The sequence below is a fragment of the Schistocerca americana genome, chromosome X (genome assembly GCF_021461395.2).
Source record: "Schistocerca americana isolate TAMUIC-IGC-003095 chromosome X, iqSchAmer2.1, whole genome shotgun sequence".
Lineage (NCBI taxonomy): Eukaryota > Metazoa > Arthropoda > Insecta > Orthoptera > Acrididae > Schistocerca > Schistocerca americana.
Window position 1 is genome coordinate 516,954,554 of NC_060130.1, and position 18,275 is coordinate 516,972,828.

Sequence of the window (18,275 nt, forward strand, 5' to 3'; positions counted from 1 at the left end):
AGCTAATGCGGGTCCACTAATAAACGTATCCGACTAAATCCGCGGAGCAGTGCGTTGCGTAGTCCGTCTCGTGCGTCCCACAACTCCAAGACTGTGTGTACTCTGATCCCGGCCACAAGTGTGGTTTCTCGCGATGCTGCGGCAGTTCCGAATAATGGATGGAAGGAACGTTTCAAAGGACACAGCCGGTATGTTTCCACCTCCTCCCAAACTGAGCTTGTGCTGAGTTTGTAATTACCTCTTCATCCACGTGTCGTTTACTCCAAATTTTCCTATAGTTACATTTGAAGTCCATATCCACACCTGAGTCGGAGCTATGACCCACGACCTTGGTGACTAGGCTGCAATGTTATCCTGTAACCGCGGAATCCAGAAGATGTATTTAAGGTAGATGAACGAGTTCTATCACGAATAAACTGTTCACCTTCATCCACTCCTTGCGAAACCACTGACAAGTCCATCGCAGAGGGTACTTCCAACTATACAATACTTTAGGGTCTCTTCATATTCCAATCACGTATGGGGTAAAAGAAAAATTATTGCTTAAATGCACTTGTGCCCACTGTTATGAGCCTAATCATTTCTTCGCGGCCACTACTGGAGAAATGCGCAGGGTGTGTAGCATATTCATAACTCCTCACTTAATATTGTTGTTTAAACTTTGTAAATGAGCTTTCGCAGTATAGTTGATGTTTGTCTGCAAGTGTCTGCCAGTTCAGATTTTTTCAGTATTCCTATGACCCTTTCCTGTGAGTCAGACGAGCGTGTGACCATTCCTGCTGCCTGTCTTTGTATACATTCAGTAAACTTTGTTAGACCTTTCTGGTGTGAGTTCTACACTCTTGAGCAATATCCTAGGATGGGCTGTAAAAATTTTTTGTGAGCAATCGTCTTAGTAGATTGACTACATTTCCCGAGAATCCTCAGAAAATCGCATAAGAACAGATGAATTATAAATAGCGCGAAAGCAGATGTTGCTCAGAATGCCTGAGAATTTACGCATATTGTATTGTACAATTACCTACTCCCATTAATTATTTTCCAGCTAAGTTTTTTATATAAAAGTAGGCAGCTGAATCTGTAATAGCCTATAGAATTCTATTAGACTTCATATTTTAATACAACCCTCAGTAGAAGGCTTTTGGTGTCTATGGACTCTATTAACAAAAACATTTTATCAATTTTCGCATTGTAGGGCCTGCAGAGTAATATAGGTCACAGTATAACATTTTAATGAATAGTTAATTCATATTATCTACTTAGAGTTCATTATTATTTCGTATTATAATATTATTTCGGCTTTATTTCCATTTTCTAGTACAACTTGCAACCATAATACATAATATAGATGTCATCAATTAGATGGTAATTTACATAGAATATGTACAGAGGTGTACTTACGTTAAATTGTTCATAACGTGTGTACATACTGCATCTGTGTCTGGTCGCTATTTTCTGTTTTTTAGTATGAACAGTTATGTATTTTTCATAAAATTTGATAGTTGCTTCTATTTGACAGATTATTGATTTGATCCAGGTTTTCTTACGTTAGGTTGTTATAACGTGTTTATACACTGGATTTGTATATGTTCGTAATTTTCTTGCTGTCCTATATTGTGAATAATTATGTATTTTTCATAACATATAAAAAACTATCACTGTAGAAACAACCGCCAAATCTTACGAAAAATACGTAATTATTCACAGTATAAGACAGCAAGAAAATTATGATTATATACAAATCCACTATATAAACACATTATAACAATCTAACGTAAATAAACCTGGATCAAGCTAATTAGATGTCAAAGTAGAACCAACTATCAAATCTTGCGAAAATACGTAATTGTGAAAAATATGAAACAGCAAGAAAATAGCCACCAGAAACAGATGCAATATACAGGGTGAGTCACTAACTATTGCCATCAAGAATAACTCCGAAAGTATGATAGGAGCTGAAAAGTTTGTCGGACAAAAGTTGCATGGGACAACGGGGGCCATAATAGGACGTAGGTTTTTTTGTGTTAGGTGGGGTTGCTTCAGAAATATGAAGGTCAACTTCGTTTTTTTGTAAATGGGATGCTGTAGTCTGGTACTCATTTTCTCACAGCGGCTATCGAGACGAATCCAATGATATGTAACGGTAAGGTCTTTGAAGGTCAAGGTCCATTTACAGAAGGTGTTCGAAGTGATGACCATTGGTATCAATGCCGTGCTGCAGTCTTCTTATCATGGACTGAGTAGCATTCCTTATCACATTGGCACTTAGCGAAGCATACGCTCTGACAATTCTCTCTTGCATATATTCAGGTGTAGTTGGAATGTCTTAATAAACAATGTCTTTTACAAATCCTCACAAGAAAAAATCCAGAGGCGACAAGTCTGGCGAACGAGCCGGCCACGCCACATCTCCTCCGCGTCCAATCCAACGATTTGGGAATTGTCTCTGCAACCCATTTCTAGCCATCAGGGAAAAATGTGCCGGACACCCATCGTGTTGACAGCACATTCTGTTCCTTAAGGTATTTCTTCCAGTAACAGACCTAATTTTTCCTGTAGGAATATGATGTAATTCCTACCATTAAGATTTCCTTCGATCAAATAGAGGCCTATAATTCTGTCCTCCAGACTCCCACACCTTATATTCACCGAACACGGTTTTTGGTGTGCAACTTGCCGCAGCCAACATGGATTTTCATTTGCCCAATAATGCATGTTATGCCGATTAACATTTCCATGTTTCGTGAATGTAGCCTCGTCAGTAAATAAAATCAAATTAATAATTGTGTCATCCCTCTGTATCTGAATTGATCCCATCGGCAGAATTCACTGCGACGCATACAATCCGTACCAGTTAATTCTTGGTGGAGACTGATATGGTAAGGATGATATTTATGACGATGCAGAACACGAACAACACTACTCTGGCTCACGCCAAATTCCCTTGCGATTTGGCGCGAACTAACACAAGAATCTCGAGCCACAGCGTACCATTTTCCGTTTCCTCGTTAGTAACTTTCCTTTCCCGGATATGTTTCCGATGCGTTAAAGATCCAGTTGTTCTCAATTTATCACACACATATTTAAATGTACGACGTGTAGGGTGAGTACGTTGAGGATATCTTTCAGTGTATAAGTCTCTAGCTCTCACTGAAGTTCGTTGGCATTCTCCGTAAATGAGAAGAATATCGAATTGTTCTTCGAAGGAATACATCATTGCCGGCCGCGGCGGTCTCGCGGTTCTAGGCGCGCAGTCCGGAACCGTGCGACTGCTACGGTCGCAGGTTCGAATCCTGCCTCGGGCCTGGGTGTGTGTGATGTCCTTAGGTTAGTTAGGTTTAAGTAGTTCTAAGTTCTAGGGGACTGATGTCAACAGCTGTTAAGTCCCATAGTGCTCAGATCCATTTGAACCATTTTTTTGAATACATCATTCACATTGGTTCGACGATACTAGTCTTACTGTTCCTATTAATGTTGTATTACAAAACCGTCGGATGGTGCTTACATGTCAATGGCACGTTAGATGGATACTCGGTATTCAGCGAATATTTACTATTTACGATATACGAGAGAGAATTGTCAGAGTATGTGCTTCGATAAGTGCCGAAGTGATAAGGAATACCACTCAATCCATGACAAGAAGAATGCAGCACTGCATTGATACCAATGGTCATCACTTCGAACACCTTCTGTAAATGGACATTCATGCCACTTTTTTGATCTTCGTTGACCTTCGAAGACCTTAATGTTACACATCACTGGATTCGTTTCGATAGCCGCTATCAGAAAATAAGTACCAAACTATAGCACCCCATTTAAAAAGGCAAAGTTAACCTTCATATCTCTGACGTGAACCCACCTAGCAATAAAAAACCAACGTCATATTATGGCCCCCGTTGTCCCATGCAACATTTGTCCCACAAACTTTTCAGCTACTGTCATATTTTCGGAGTTACTCTAAGCGGCAATAGTTAGTGACTCACCCTGTATACATATGTTATGAGCAACTTAATGTAAGTATACCTTTGTAGATACTCTATTTAAACAACCATATAACTGACATCTGTACTACGTACAATGATTGCAGGTTGTACTAGAAAATTGCAGTAACACCGAAATAAGCTTATAGTACGAAAGAATAGCAAAGTTTAAGCAACTAAGACGAATTAACAATTCATTAAAAAGCATTTTAAGGTGCAATTTATACAGCAGAACAAATCCAAGTATCTTGAAATAAAATTCTGGGAGTTCAGGAACAGAACTGTTACAGAGACATATGCGGATTTATTTTTCTGTAGTGTGAACGCTCGTGCAGTAACTAAACCAGTAGACGGGCTGCAATATTGCAGTCTCGAGAGAGACCCCCACAACTATCTTTCATATCTCTTGAATTATGTGTTATATAAATATATACTTGTGTAAGTACATTCAGCGGCATATGTGTCTACTATTAGCGAAATATGTTGTGAATAGAGTTAGTAGCAAAGAAGTAATAAATTTAAACGTCATGCATGATGTGGCAGTTCCTCACGCAGCTCAGTGCTTATGACGTCATATCTCCCAATCTATGTGTCATACAGTGATACGATTTTGCAGGTACGTTCAGTGGCATATGTGGATACTGTCTACGAAATGTATTGGGAATACAGTTAGTAGTACAGAAGTAATACATTTTAACTTCATATATGATGCCGCAGTTTTTCACCCATCTCATTCCCTATGACGTTATATCTCCTGAACAACCTCACAGCTCCCGCGCCCGGGTTCCCGGGTTCGATTCCCGGCGGGGTTAGGGATTTTCTCTGCATCGTGATGACTGGGTGTTGTGTGATGTCCTTAGGTTTGTTAGGTTTAAGTAGTTCTAAGTTCTAGGGGACTGATGACCATAGACGTTAAGTCCCATAGTGCTCAGAGCCATTTGAGCCAACCTCACAGCGATTGTTGCCTGACGGGAAGGGATATGTGTACCAAGCTTCGTTGAAATCGGTCCAGTGGTTTTGGAGGAAATGTGGAACAGACACACACACACACACACACACGCACACATACACACACATCCATTTCTATAATATGTATGAATTTTTAAAGAATGGGTGAAACCTCGTTAGCATATGACAAGAACAGCAAACCCTATAGTTATACCCTTCGTGATCAATATACCAAATAACTTATTCAAGCAAGATACTTCAAGACCCAATACTGCAGTTCACATCACAAATGCCTCGAGAAATGTACAGATCACTGACTGGCCAACCTAGTCCTCTGATTTTTCAGCCACAGAGCATATCTGAGATGCAATAGGAAGACACATGCTTCCACATTAATCTCCAGCCAGCGACGGTCACGAACTGACATATAATATCTTTCAGATATGGCAATAAACTCCTCAAAACAACATTAGGAGACTGTTTGCTTCCTTACTACAACAATTACAAGAGTGTATTCATGATTGTGGGAGACAAAGTCATATTAATGTTGATAATGGACGTGAATTCCTAAGTAAATGGAAGTTCAATCATTTAATATCTGTTATGTGATGGACGTCTCCAAAAATTTTTTTTAAATATTGGACAGATGCTTCATAGCGTAATACACTGAATTTACGTCAGTGTAATTACCTTATTTTTATTCGGAGAGAGTCGTGCGTTTTGTGCACCAGTTCAGTTCCGGAGAATGAGCTGGAGGTTGTGTACGGCTGTCCAGTTGAGAAGGACGGTCACGGGGAGTTCCGGATGACCAGGTGGGCGCATTACCAGCGGTCCGCCGCCGGCCTGCGTAACCAACGGGCCGCGCTGAGGTGCGGCGCGGCGAGGCGCAAAAAGCGAACACATTGCGTGCCGGCCCCAAACCACAGGCGCTCTAATGCATCATTCAATTAGGAGGAGACGGACTCGCTAACTGTTTCGCGGCGCAGTCCAGTATTTAAATTAGGCGACGGAGATTTATTAAGGGCGTCCGCCGGGACTGATGCGGAACTCGGCCCGGCCGGGATGAGATCTAATTTAATTCGGTTAATGCACGGAATTAAGGCGCAATAACGTCCCCGTTGATGTACTCCTGCGCGTAAGAGTGGGATTTATAAATTCGGTGGACGGGGCGGGGGACGTAATAAGCGTAAGACGGCGCTGATGTGAATGTATAGCGGGCCCTGACAGATGAGCTCGTCTCCAGACCAGCTGGCTTCGTCCCGTCGCTTTATTAAACATTCCATTACTGTGACTGCCAAATAATAGCTCCGAGCCCGCACAGACGTCAGCATGTAGTACTGCAAAACAACAAGCAACAACCCATTGTAGAATACGGGACGGGGCGTATTTTCCCCGCCGTACACTCCACTCTACAATATATCTTTATCATTCAAGGAATATGTTGTATGTTCACTGTCGTGAAAACTATTATTTAATTCAAATAAACAAAACAGATACATTTCTCCACCCCTGTCACAGAAATTGTAAATTCGGGGTTAACTTTTCCCACAAAGGGCACTTTTGGAATGAAAAAAATATCTGTTCTCGAAAACTAATCGAAAAAACCGCCACCAGGTCGTAAATGGAGACTACACCGTTCTATTGCCCTCTACACCCTGAAAGCTTTATCTCACCCATCCTCAGCTCCGCCAGCGTAGCTTGAATCTCCGAGCCACCAAAATTTTACCTCTCCTTACACGTCCTAGAACGCTGAGCGTTTCTCCTCTGCTTCCATACCTGCCTTCTCTCTCACACATGGATTCTATACCAGTTTATAAAATACCCCCCTCTCCTCAAATTCATGAAACATCGTCACAAATCCTAAAATCCCTCAAACTCCAAGATAAAAGCACTATTGTCTCTCTCGCCTCTTCCACTCTCAAGCTGTACCGCAGTTCCTGAGATCATCCTTCATATACAGACAGAAAAAAAGCGACGGGAACCTTAAATTTATAATATGTGTAGATACATTACAAAAGAAGGAGCACGGGCAAGAGCAGAATTAATTAGTGCATTCTTTGGTTAGCAAGTATAGATAACATAGTTCTAATTTGTAGCTAAGCTGGATGTATTCTCTATAAGAGTTTATGTAAAATATAGCTCATTTTTCGCTCTGAGATGATTGACCATGGAGCCTACAGATTTCACTTTAGACTTTTACAGGCGTCGCCTTTTGCTCTCATAGCGCAGATGTGCAAAATAAATGACTCAAGATTATTAGAAGATTCTCATTTTTTTAAGCAAAACAATGCGTGCTTTCCACGCGCTAATCGATACCATGTTGTTGTCAGACCTAACCACACTGCGAAGCCATCCGTGAGATCGAACTAAGGAGACGATCGGGTAGAGGGCATTTTCGAAGCAGAGACCATTATAAAAACAATCTCTACGGGTTGTCACTAACATTTAGAGCAAATGTATGCAGGTTTAGAGAATCCTAGATCATTGATAATGTTAGAAACGGAGCAAAAGCTTAAAATGGGGGAGGATAGGAAATTAAATCGTCCGTGTTCTTTCCCAAGAAGGTTCTCAAGAAGGTCAGGACGGTGGAATCTGAGGACATGATTTTGGGTCGCGTGGTAGAAGATTCATCGATAAGTATACTTCACCACGCCCGTGAAATTCACACTTACAAGAACACAGTGAGTACTCGTGAAGTAGCAACGTGTGCAAGCTATGAGGCCCAATGGGCTTAAACTCAGAGTTAGACGCTGGTAATTGAAGAGTGGAAGTGGAAAACGTTCTAAATGTCACATTTATCAGGGGGATAAAAACGATGCGTCTTCTTTGTACATAAGTTATTTGTATCTAAAAAAAAGAGAACGTACCACAAAATTATGCTGTCTACCCCACATGATTGCGAACAATAATGAGGTAAATTAGAAAACAGTTTATTCAGAACGTTCAAAGTGCCATGCCAACAGTCCTAAGTGCCAATAACAAAGCTTTTGTTCAAGGGCCACTAATACAGAGGCACTGCGTTTTGTTTGTAATAATACAAGTACAGAAGTATAGCAGAAATATTTTAACTGGCAGAACTGCAGTCAACAAAAACAATTTTTTATTTCTTTTACAGTTTTATAAGAGAATAACAAAACTAAATTCAGATGTTCCAAAGTTTATTTTAAATCCCACTGTGATATTGAGGAATAAATGGTGACATTGTCAACAAGTCTTTCTGTTTTGCTATTGATAACCATGGCCTGTCTCTCAGACGATGTTCGACATGGCATACATCAGCCATGGTCTTTGCTCTTTTGAATACATTGACATTTTTCCATTCTTCTGTTAAAGAGTGAGAACTTTTAATCGCTACTTGAGATGGATGAGTATGAGACACTGCATTAGCAAATCTTACCTCCTGTAACAACAATGTTTCAGCAGCATCTTTAAAATCAAAGGTGTCAGCTGTATCCATTGGAGTGGCACTTGGAACTCCTGAGCGAAGCACTGTTTGGTACAAAGACTATGCACCTTCTAGTAACGTATCTTTGAAAAATTTTCTCCATGATCTGATACTTGCAACAGAGTACACAAGAACAGGACAGCTGTGAAAACGCATTTTTGCAAAAAAGGAAATGTTACTTAGAACGTTTTTTTCCTTTCCACACTTCAGTTTATTATGTTGTAATGCAAGAATTGAGACCTGCGAGAGTCACATTGAACAGCTGTTACGATCTTTAATTCTTGCTGTAAGGTATGAATTGCTTAGGTCGACAAACAACTACACATTGATTTCCCACAGTTAGTTCCTCATCTCTAAGTACACAGTTTGGGATGCTCAACAACCTCGATAATTTTCTCCTAAAAGTTTAAAGACACCCTGTATAGCTCCCTCGGTAAGGTAGTCGCAGAAAGGTGGTATGCTGGCCATAGTTTTGACGTTATCGTAATCCACGTAATGACCGGTAGCGATGCACTCTTTAACTTCAACAGATGGACGTGATTGTTGTAAGCTTACCTTGCTGGAAGTAGTTGGCTTTGCGGACGTAGACGCAGACGAGCGCCATGAGCTGCAGCTGCGAGAGGCGCTGGCGCGTGGACGGGGGCAGCGGCAGCAAGTCGCGCAGGTTGGCGATCTCCGCGTTGATCAGATCACGCCGCAGTTTGGATGCGCCCTTGGTCGATTTGCTCGCGTCGAACCTGCAACACGGTACGCACGCGCGTGTAGGCGGGGCCGCAGTACGCGGACAATAGCAAAATTAGACAAAGCCAGCTTAAGGCGATGCTACACAGAAACCGAGCCAATGAATCCAGTCGTACGTGCGGGAAGCTGCAGCAGCACGCTTTTGGGAAAAGTTATCCATCTCTATGTTGACCCTCCCCTCTAAGATACAAAGAAAGACAGACACATTGGCGCGCGCGCACACACACACACACACACACACACACACACACACACACACACACACATGCAGTACTACACCGAAACATGGAACGAGCTGTATACAAAGGCCGGAGGAAGATCAAGTTATTCGCTGCTCGGTCAGAAGGTAACTGGGCATCGTGATGCTGAAACGGATGGAGACAAATATATTTATATGGCCCAAACGTAAGAGTTTCTAATTATTCAGATGTGCGATTTTGTTAAGCAAATTACATCTTCATTTATGTATTCAAATTTTTGTATAACTATTTGTTATGTGTTCCTGAGACGAAGGTTAGACGAAACTCAGAAAATATTATTTGTCAGCTACGCAAGTATGTTTGTAAATGCCGGCCGCCGTGGCCGTGCGGTTCTAGGCGCTCCAGTCCGGAGCCGCGCTGCTGCTACGGTCGCAGGTTCGAATCCTACCTCGGGCATGGATGTGTGTGATGTCCTTAGGTTAGTTAGGTTTAAGTAGTTCTAAGTTCTAGGGGACTGATGACCACAGCAGTTAAGTCCCATAGTGCTCAGAGCCATTTGAACCATGTTTTGTTTGTAAATATAGCGATGAGCGTTAGATAGGTATTTGTTTATGAAGGACGACACCGTGACTGCAAGAGTACCTCTGCTGAGAGGTTGGGGCCAGCCAGGTCCTGGCAACCTAACAGGTCTGTAGAGTCCACACAGAACTCGATAATAAAAATACCTAATTTTCTTTCTGAAACAGTCGTCACGTAAAGTCCGTGTCGTGTAGTCAGTATCCACTAGAGTAAACCCCGTGTTCGGCGTCATTGTGGTGAAAGCAATGTACTGAGATCTCACGCACTCAGCGGAATGGTGAGAGATTCCAACGTAGTTGGTGACGTTTACTGTTAGCGAGGCGTGAATTACTGTCCTGATTTACGCTATGGAAGATTAGTCGCCGGCCTGCAGTCTGCAGCTGCACGTCTATAAGCTAGCTAACACGCCGTCATGCTCCGCTGTTGTCACCGCTTGTATTTCTCTCTCTCTCTCTTTCTCTCTATCTATCTATGTCTCGCTCTCTCTCCCTCTCCTTCTCTCTTTCCATCTCTCTCTGCCGGCCGGCGTGGCCGTGCGGTTCTAGGCGCTTCAGTCTGGAACCGCGTGACTGCTACGGTCGCAGGTTCGAATCCTACCTCAGGCATGGATGTGTGTGATGTCCTTAGGTTAGTTAGGTTTAAGTAGTTTTAAGTTCTAGGGGACTGATGACCTCAGATGTTAAATCCCATAGTGCTCAGAGCCATTTGAACAATTTTTGAACCATCTCTCTCTGTCTCTAGCCTTAATCCTCTAGTGCGTTATTCAGTTATAGCTTTGTAGCCTTTTTTAGTAGATGTTCTTCTTAATCAAATGACCGATACTTGTGCACTCTTTCCTTAGGATCTCTGTGCATAATATCCGAAGTAAATGTGAATCTTTGGTGCACAATATAATTCAGTTATTGAGTCAAATTTGGGCTATCCCCGGTCTTATGATTGTTGTACTGCCGTATGTGTTCACCTACGTCCTCAAGACTATCCTTGATTAATCATTGTGCACATCGTATGTTTGATTCATGCCTCTAAATAAAGTCCAGTACGATATTCCAGAGACTACACAGAAGGGAATCTCGTTGTTTGGTTCCCTCTTGTTAGAAAGATTGGTGGGTACGTTACGTGTACCGCTACAATCACTGTCTCAATGGCAGATTAGAGACAAGCAGCGAATGATGCAAACTACACTGGTATGCAAAACTTAAGGACTAAAGTATATTTCGCTTGACGTGTCGGTGCCATGTAGCAAAGCTCGATGAAACTTGTATCATACGTAGGAAGAACTACTAAAGTATAGTGCATAAGTAAATGAAAGAAATACGAAATTAGGCGAAAAGAGATGACAACTTTTTTCAAAGAAAATGATTATACTGAAGTCGGCGCGATTAATTACGGTCCTTTAAGCATTACAAAAGACGGGACAAGGTTGTTAATAGGATGTATGATCATGATCGACTGTGTTGCTGGGCGCATTACGTGTTATCACCTCACACTATATGACGGTACATTCAGCATTTTCGAACTTGATCGTTTTGGTGATGCAAGTGGGGAGGCATAATGTTGCACGGGCATACTGACCTGCAGATCTTTGAGTACGGTACACTCACAGGTCAGTATTATTGTGACACTGCACTCTTTCACCACGTGTGTGTTTTCAGGGACGCATTCGGCATTGACTTCACTTTTATGGACGGCAGTGCTCGACCACATAGAACGGCGCAGGTGGTGGATCTCTCGGAAGGAGGGTATATACGGCGAATGTACTGGCCCACCAATTCCCCCGCCTTAAAACTTTTCGAGCACGGATAGGATGCGTTGTGGAGACGCAGCTCAGCACGTTCACATGCACCGAAGACCACCCAGTAGTTGTCAGCTGCGCTGATGGAGCAATGGAACGCCATAAAACGAAAACTTTTACCAACCTTGTGGCCAGCATATGAGCACGTCGCAGAGCACGCGCTGCCTCTGTGATGATGACATGTGCCATAAAAAACCACGTCCCACCTTTTTTAATATTCAAGGGAGCATCACGAATCCCTGTGACTTCAGTGTAATTATTGTTTTTGAATAAAAGTGTCATTTCTGTTACCTTCTGTACTATACTGTTGCAGTTCTTTCTATGCATGGTCCAAGTTTCATCTAGCTATGTCACTTAGCAGTGACACATTAGGTGAAAGTTACTTTCGTCCTTAAGTATTGCACACCAATGTATTTTGACACTGAAATTTTTCAAGAACACGTTATTCATTCTTATAGCGTACACCAGCTGAACAATTATTCTCACAGATTCCGCTACGACGTACACCGAGGCTGGATCTAACCTGCGAGCTATATGTAGGATCAGTCACCTTCATACAATGACCACTATCATTGTGGCTTTCGGGTGGTTTCCTTGACTTATATAGTCAAATGCTTGTCTGCACATCAGAAGTATACAGTATAAACATTTAAAATAAGAATACAAGCAGAAAAAGTTTATTCAGTTCACATGATGTAGCCCACACGACTTTTCTCCCGTAGGGTAACTGAAGATTGCGTCGATATGAAGGGGATCCGGCTACGGGACAAAAGTAATTGCAAACTGCAGACGGAAGAAGCCCATAATTAGTAGTCACTCCCAGAAACTGGACCAATGCTGAAGAAAAATAAGGACATACAATAACCGGTACTGGATGCTATAGCGCATATTCCACCAGCATATCCCTCTTTCTGGCAAGTTTCTGTAGGCATCTAAGTATTCGTTTCCGACCATAAGCTCCTTATCTTAAGTCACTGAGTTCACGAACCTCTACAAACTGTATCACTTTGAGACTAGAGGTTTTGCACCCCCAGTATGTGTGCTGACGTAATTCACTGTCTAAAACAGTGCTCATTGGCTATGTTACGTCGTTCAATGAAAGTAGAAATTAACTACGGTATACGAAAGAGATTCACCTGGTTTCACAGAAAGACATATTATTATTTATATGTTTTCCCTCAAACACATCGTATGTATTGTACATGTGACACTGCATCACTTCATACATCACAATTTAAAAATATATCTAACTTTGTTCGTACTGCTAAGAATAGAATAATCATTTCGTTTTATTTCTGATGTAATCAAGCGTGATACACATTCTGAAATCTTCAACACCAATAGGTATCGGTAATTTCAGTAATATGTGGAAAAGTACAAACGTATATTTACTAAACTTCATTATTACATGGATAACGATTTATATTTTACATAACTACGATAATTTTAAAACTTTATCACGAAGACCCATAAATTTAACTTTTACAAAGTTTAACTTAGTTATATATCAGTTAATCGAAACATTGCCCTTGGAACGATGCAGGTCTTTTAAACCTCTTTGCCTCAAATTAAGCTTTGTCCTTCTTCATGTAAGCACTTGACGAAAGTCGTGTAATGGAGTCGAGTCATGTTTTGTGATTCTGTAGAAAGAGGACATGTTAGCTGGAATTAGTGGTACAAGGGAGCGAGCTGATGTTAAATATTGTCGCTCTGATATCTGAAGAACTGAAAATACAAAAGTTAAAAGTACTGACATTTTGTTTCATTTCGTAGTTAGCGATTCATTTCAACATTCACATCTTTGAAATCAGTATATTCTTCGCACAATGAAGACCTGTGGACATAGTCATACTCCTGATAAGAAGACGACGATGTCAGCTTCAAGACAATCACCTAAGTAAAAACGTCATATTTTAGTAAAGCCAATACGCCCTTCAGTGGCATTTTCTTCGGAACAGTGACAAAAGTCCGTTCAGTGGACAAGTCATTGCATAGTCGTTATTGAAGTGGCGTGTTACAGGTTGTAGTCCATTTATTCGTAATTTCTGAGAAGTCTGTCGTCTGTGACAACATGATAGTTTATGAATACTGCTCGAAAATCAATGAAAATCGACTTGCAACTTTTTTTTTTTTCGTGTGTAGTCACCGTTTTTGATGAAGTTATCACATTGTGCGCGTAGACCCCCGTGGAACTGGAGTGACAAAAACGCTGCACGTGAACTCGCATTATTTAAACTCTCCATCGTAATAATTTGGTAAAAAAAAAATACGTTCGCAAAGCAGTATGGCTGCCGCCGATGTTCATCCGCTATTCTCTGTCTTGCGTTTCTTACAAGCCATAGAGACACGATAAAGGACAAACAGTCTCAATAATGACACCACTATTAACAACGACTTTTAAATACACAAAACAGCATATGGCTATAATGACAAAAGCAGACCGTTGTTTGAGTGTATTTCGCGAGACCGAATTAGGTGAAAGAACTGAGCAGCGTCATAATTTGCAGCGATGCGAGCGGCGCAGCTGTGACTGACAGCATGCTGGCGCAGTATTTGGACTGCAGAAAGAGTATAGGCCTGACAACGGGAGTCCGGCACGTCTTGTAATAGTGGTGATCGGGAGACTGATAGAGGCTGACACAAGCGCATTACCATACCGGTCCCAGGCTGACGCCGCTCCGGGCAGCTCGCGACTGCTTTAACTGTACCACCGCAGAGCTACACTCAGTAAAATCGTCACCAAACTAGCGTGCAGCTATACAGTCTATGTTACTCTGGTGACCTCAGTCTTTTTTTTTTCCTGGACGAACGTATGAAATGATCTATGCAGATCAGTAATGCGTACTCAGTTGTGCAGAGTGCAACGCTATAAAACCGAGTGGGAAAGTACATACATCACAAGATGGAATAAGCATTGTGGGTCATGAGGGGACCGTTTTACAATGTAGCTTTCCCAATACAAAGCGGCTGATACTGTAACGTGACTCCCACGTAAATGATTTACAAATAAGCAGCACGATTACAAGACACCACCTAAACAAGCAGACTATTGGCTGACGCCTCTCCAGGTCAATCCACTGACCATGCTGTTGTTTACACTCGTCGGTGAACGATAGTTTGGAAATGCAGAAAGCTTTGGACTAATTTTGCACTTGACATAATGAATGTCTGCTGTCTTTATATGTGAATAAATGCAACATAATGCCCGACAGTATCCGACAAGCGACGTAGCGCAGTGGCTAGCACACCGGACTAGTTTTCGAGAGAAGGATGGTTCTAATCCGCGTCCGGCTATCTAGATTCAGGGTATCTGCGATTTCCCTAAACCGCCTCAGGCAAATGCCGGGATGGTTCCTTTCAAAGGGCACGGCCGAGTTCCTTCCCCGTCCCAGAAACAATCAGAACTTGTACTCCGTCTCTAAGGACCTTGGTGTGGAAAGGGACATTAAACCATAATCTTCTTCCTTCTATAACATGCGATTACAAGATTAGTGGTGAATTCCTGGAGCACTTTACATCGTATAAGAATTTAGAAGTAATACTAAGAGGCGACATTAATTTAGTAGTACGTAAAACGAAAGGAAGACTTTGGTTTGTTGGAAAATTCGGGGGAAAATGGAATGCATTCGTAAGAAAATGGAGTACAAGACGCTAGTGTGACTTATTCTAGAGAACTGTTTCAGCGTTTGTGGTCTTTATCAGTTAGGCATGATAGCATCCACCGTACGAACTAAGAGACGTGTTGCTAGTATCGTAATAGATCGATATAGCCCGTGTGACATTGTAACAGAGAGTTTGGGAAACTTAAACAGAAATCTCTTAAAGAGAGGCGATGTTGTTCTCATGTAACCCTGTTGGATAAACTGAGAGAACCTGTATTCGTAGAAGTCTGGAGGACAACTCTGCTGCCATCATAATTACTATACTTCGCGTAGACACCATCAGAACAAAACGAGAGAGATTAGGGCGTTTACAGAGGAATACAGTCATTCTTCCCTGACCCAACACTTGAATGACATAGAATAGATGTTCGCCGATACTGGTGCACAGCATTTTCCACCACGCGATTTTCAATGACAAGCAGATTGTATACCATGATGCAGTTGCAGATTACGGCAAACCATTCAAAGACGTACCACGGTAGTCAGATTAAGCTACAAGGTCTCTAGCCACCTGGCAGTTGCGGAAGGGATTTTTATGTTTCATTGAAGCAATATTTGTCATTGATACTATTGTTTATAATACAAAAAGCTACAGGTATTACTCACGACAATGATGGGAAATAAAATATTCATCTACCCAAAACAGTATCCTCCCCTTCATTTATCACGAATTGTAACTGTGCTTTTTCTTGCTATATAGAGGTAATCTAGAAATGTACTTTGAAACAATGTCATCCGTAGAGGAATTCTAAAGTGGGCAGTCTCCATGCCTTCCGTCTGACTGACTATATCACCCCTGTGACGTCCTGTCCCTGCACTTATACACGTTTCACCCTGCATCTGAACACACCAGCTGTTTTGCAAGTAAATAGAAACAGCGTAATCAATCATTAAACTATAATTACGACACGTTTCGGAGGCTCTGTTTCATCATTAGACGGTAGTTTTTAGCTCAGCAGAATTACTATCAGGAGAGCAACGTTGTCGAAATTTTTATATATGTTTTAAATTTTTGAGTTGTGCTGCGCTCGCGTTTTGCAGATAAGAAGAACGAAACTGACGTCGAATACAAACTGCAGCAAAAATGTTACAGGCGCTTAGAGTCTTTTACTTGCAAAAATGTTACAGGACTTCTGCGTCTTGTAAAAAGATTTCGATTGAAGTACAACATTTTAATAATCTCTGCACACTAGAAGACGCAAAAAATATCTGTGTGTTCACTTCGGAGCGGCGCTGTAAATGTTTCATGGAAACGTCTCGAAAAATCATAGAAAACGATTTCTCAATCTCTTTAATACAATGGTTACACAGAGCAGTATAATGGTTACGGAATCTGTAGATCACGAGTTCGGACTGTCGCTGGCCGCTGTATACCCGACGGGCCAGCTCTGAGCCAGTTTTTCATTACCCTCTTCGACGCTGCCGTAGCTCTCGTATTCGCTTTGTTCTGGAATTTTAGGTTTTTTGGATTCCTTTCGACTAGAGTTTTCCTCTAATTTACGTTTTCTCTAATTCCTAGCGTATTTACGACTCGTATGATACGACTTCTTTGAGTGTATCAGCAAAATAGTGGCAAGTTCAAGTAACGAAGATGAATGTGGATACGATCAGGTAGGCTTCTCTCCATAATAGACCACAAAGGCTAAATAATATTGAGAAATGTAAACTTTGGTGGCCGGGAGAGAGGAACTAACTCGTCCTCGGACTCACAAAACTAGTCCTGGACGATGCGAGCTATGTGAACAGGAGGCTGTCGTCTTGTACCACGGCATCACCACTTCTTTTGGCAACAAATATTGCACCATGGAATGAGTCTCATCAGCCAAAATAATCACGTAACCCTTGGTAGTAATGTGACGTTGAATAGTACCCGTGGCGCCCACGGAATAACACTATGTGGCTGCGCTTATCATCACCGAGCCCCCGCCATGTTTGACTCTCTGGACATAAGCTCGGCCAGAAGTTGTAAACAGTGTGAAACTAGACTCGTTCGAGCAAATTACGTTCTTCAACTGCTCCATACTTCAGGTTTTATGGTTTCGGCACCGCATTTTCCCGTTACGACAGTCTGCATCACTAATGAGTGGTTCCGGAATTACAGCTCACCCCGCAACTCCATGATTGTGGTGTTACCTTTGTGTTGTTTTGGTGTTGTGGGGGTCGCAAGTGCGACATTCAATTCTGCAGTGACTTCTGCAGCTGTCTTCTTATTTTTCGTCACAATCGCCTTTAATGACCGTCTGTCACGATTAGTCAACACGCACTTTCGTCCACGTTGTGATTTAGCGGATATATATAATTGGTGTTTTGCCCTTAAAGAGCGAATTTGGACTAACCTACATGTCCAGTTCCTTTTGCTGGCTTCCTTGCTGCCCAAACTTCCCTCATTCGCTCGCTGTGTTTCTGTTTCCGGTCCTCTGTCCATGCTTCTCGTCGGCTTTGTGTCTTCGGCTTCATCTTGATTGCCTTTTTGGTTGCCCATATTTCTTTCATCTTCCGGCTGTGATCTTGTTTGCGTTCTTCAGTCCATTTTACGCCAGTTCGTTTGTCACATTGTATCTCATGTAGTTTACTTTTCTTAATGATGTTTCTGAATTTTATTCTGTCGTTTATTGTGTCTGCTGTTATGTTGAGTTGGTTCAGGTCGTTTTCTACCTCTGCCACCCATTTGTTGTTTCTAGTGGTTACCCAGTCAAAGATCTGTTTGGTCAGCCTGTGTGATGGCATTCTGTATAGGTGTCCATAGAATTGTAGTCTGCGTTTTCTAATCTTTTCTGTAATTGTCTCCGTATGTTTGTATAGTAGGTTTCTTGATCCATATTCCATTGTTGTTAGCTGCGCCAAATATTTTCCTAAGTATTTTCCGTCCTACTTTTTCTAATTGTCTGATATGTGTATGCCCTAGGATTAGTGTCGTCTCTGCGGCAT

At 41.8% G+C, this 18,275-nt stretch overlaps 1 protein-coding gene across 1 annotated transcript in view; it reads right to left on the minus strand.

Annotated features, from left to right (window-relative positions):
- Window positions 1-18,275, minus strand: part of LOC124556109 (neuronal PAS domain-containing protein 4B-like) — a 777,800-nt gene that overhangs the window by 518,824 nt on the left and 240,701 nt on the right. Inside the window, exon 2 of the mRNA XM_047130132.1 lies at window positions 8,929-9,110. Coding sequence (XP_046986088.1) covers window positions 8,929-9,110 — 182 coding nt within the window. The remainder of the gene's footprint in view (window positions 1-8,928; window positions 9,111-18,275) is intronic.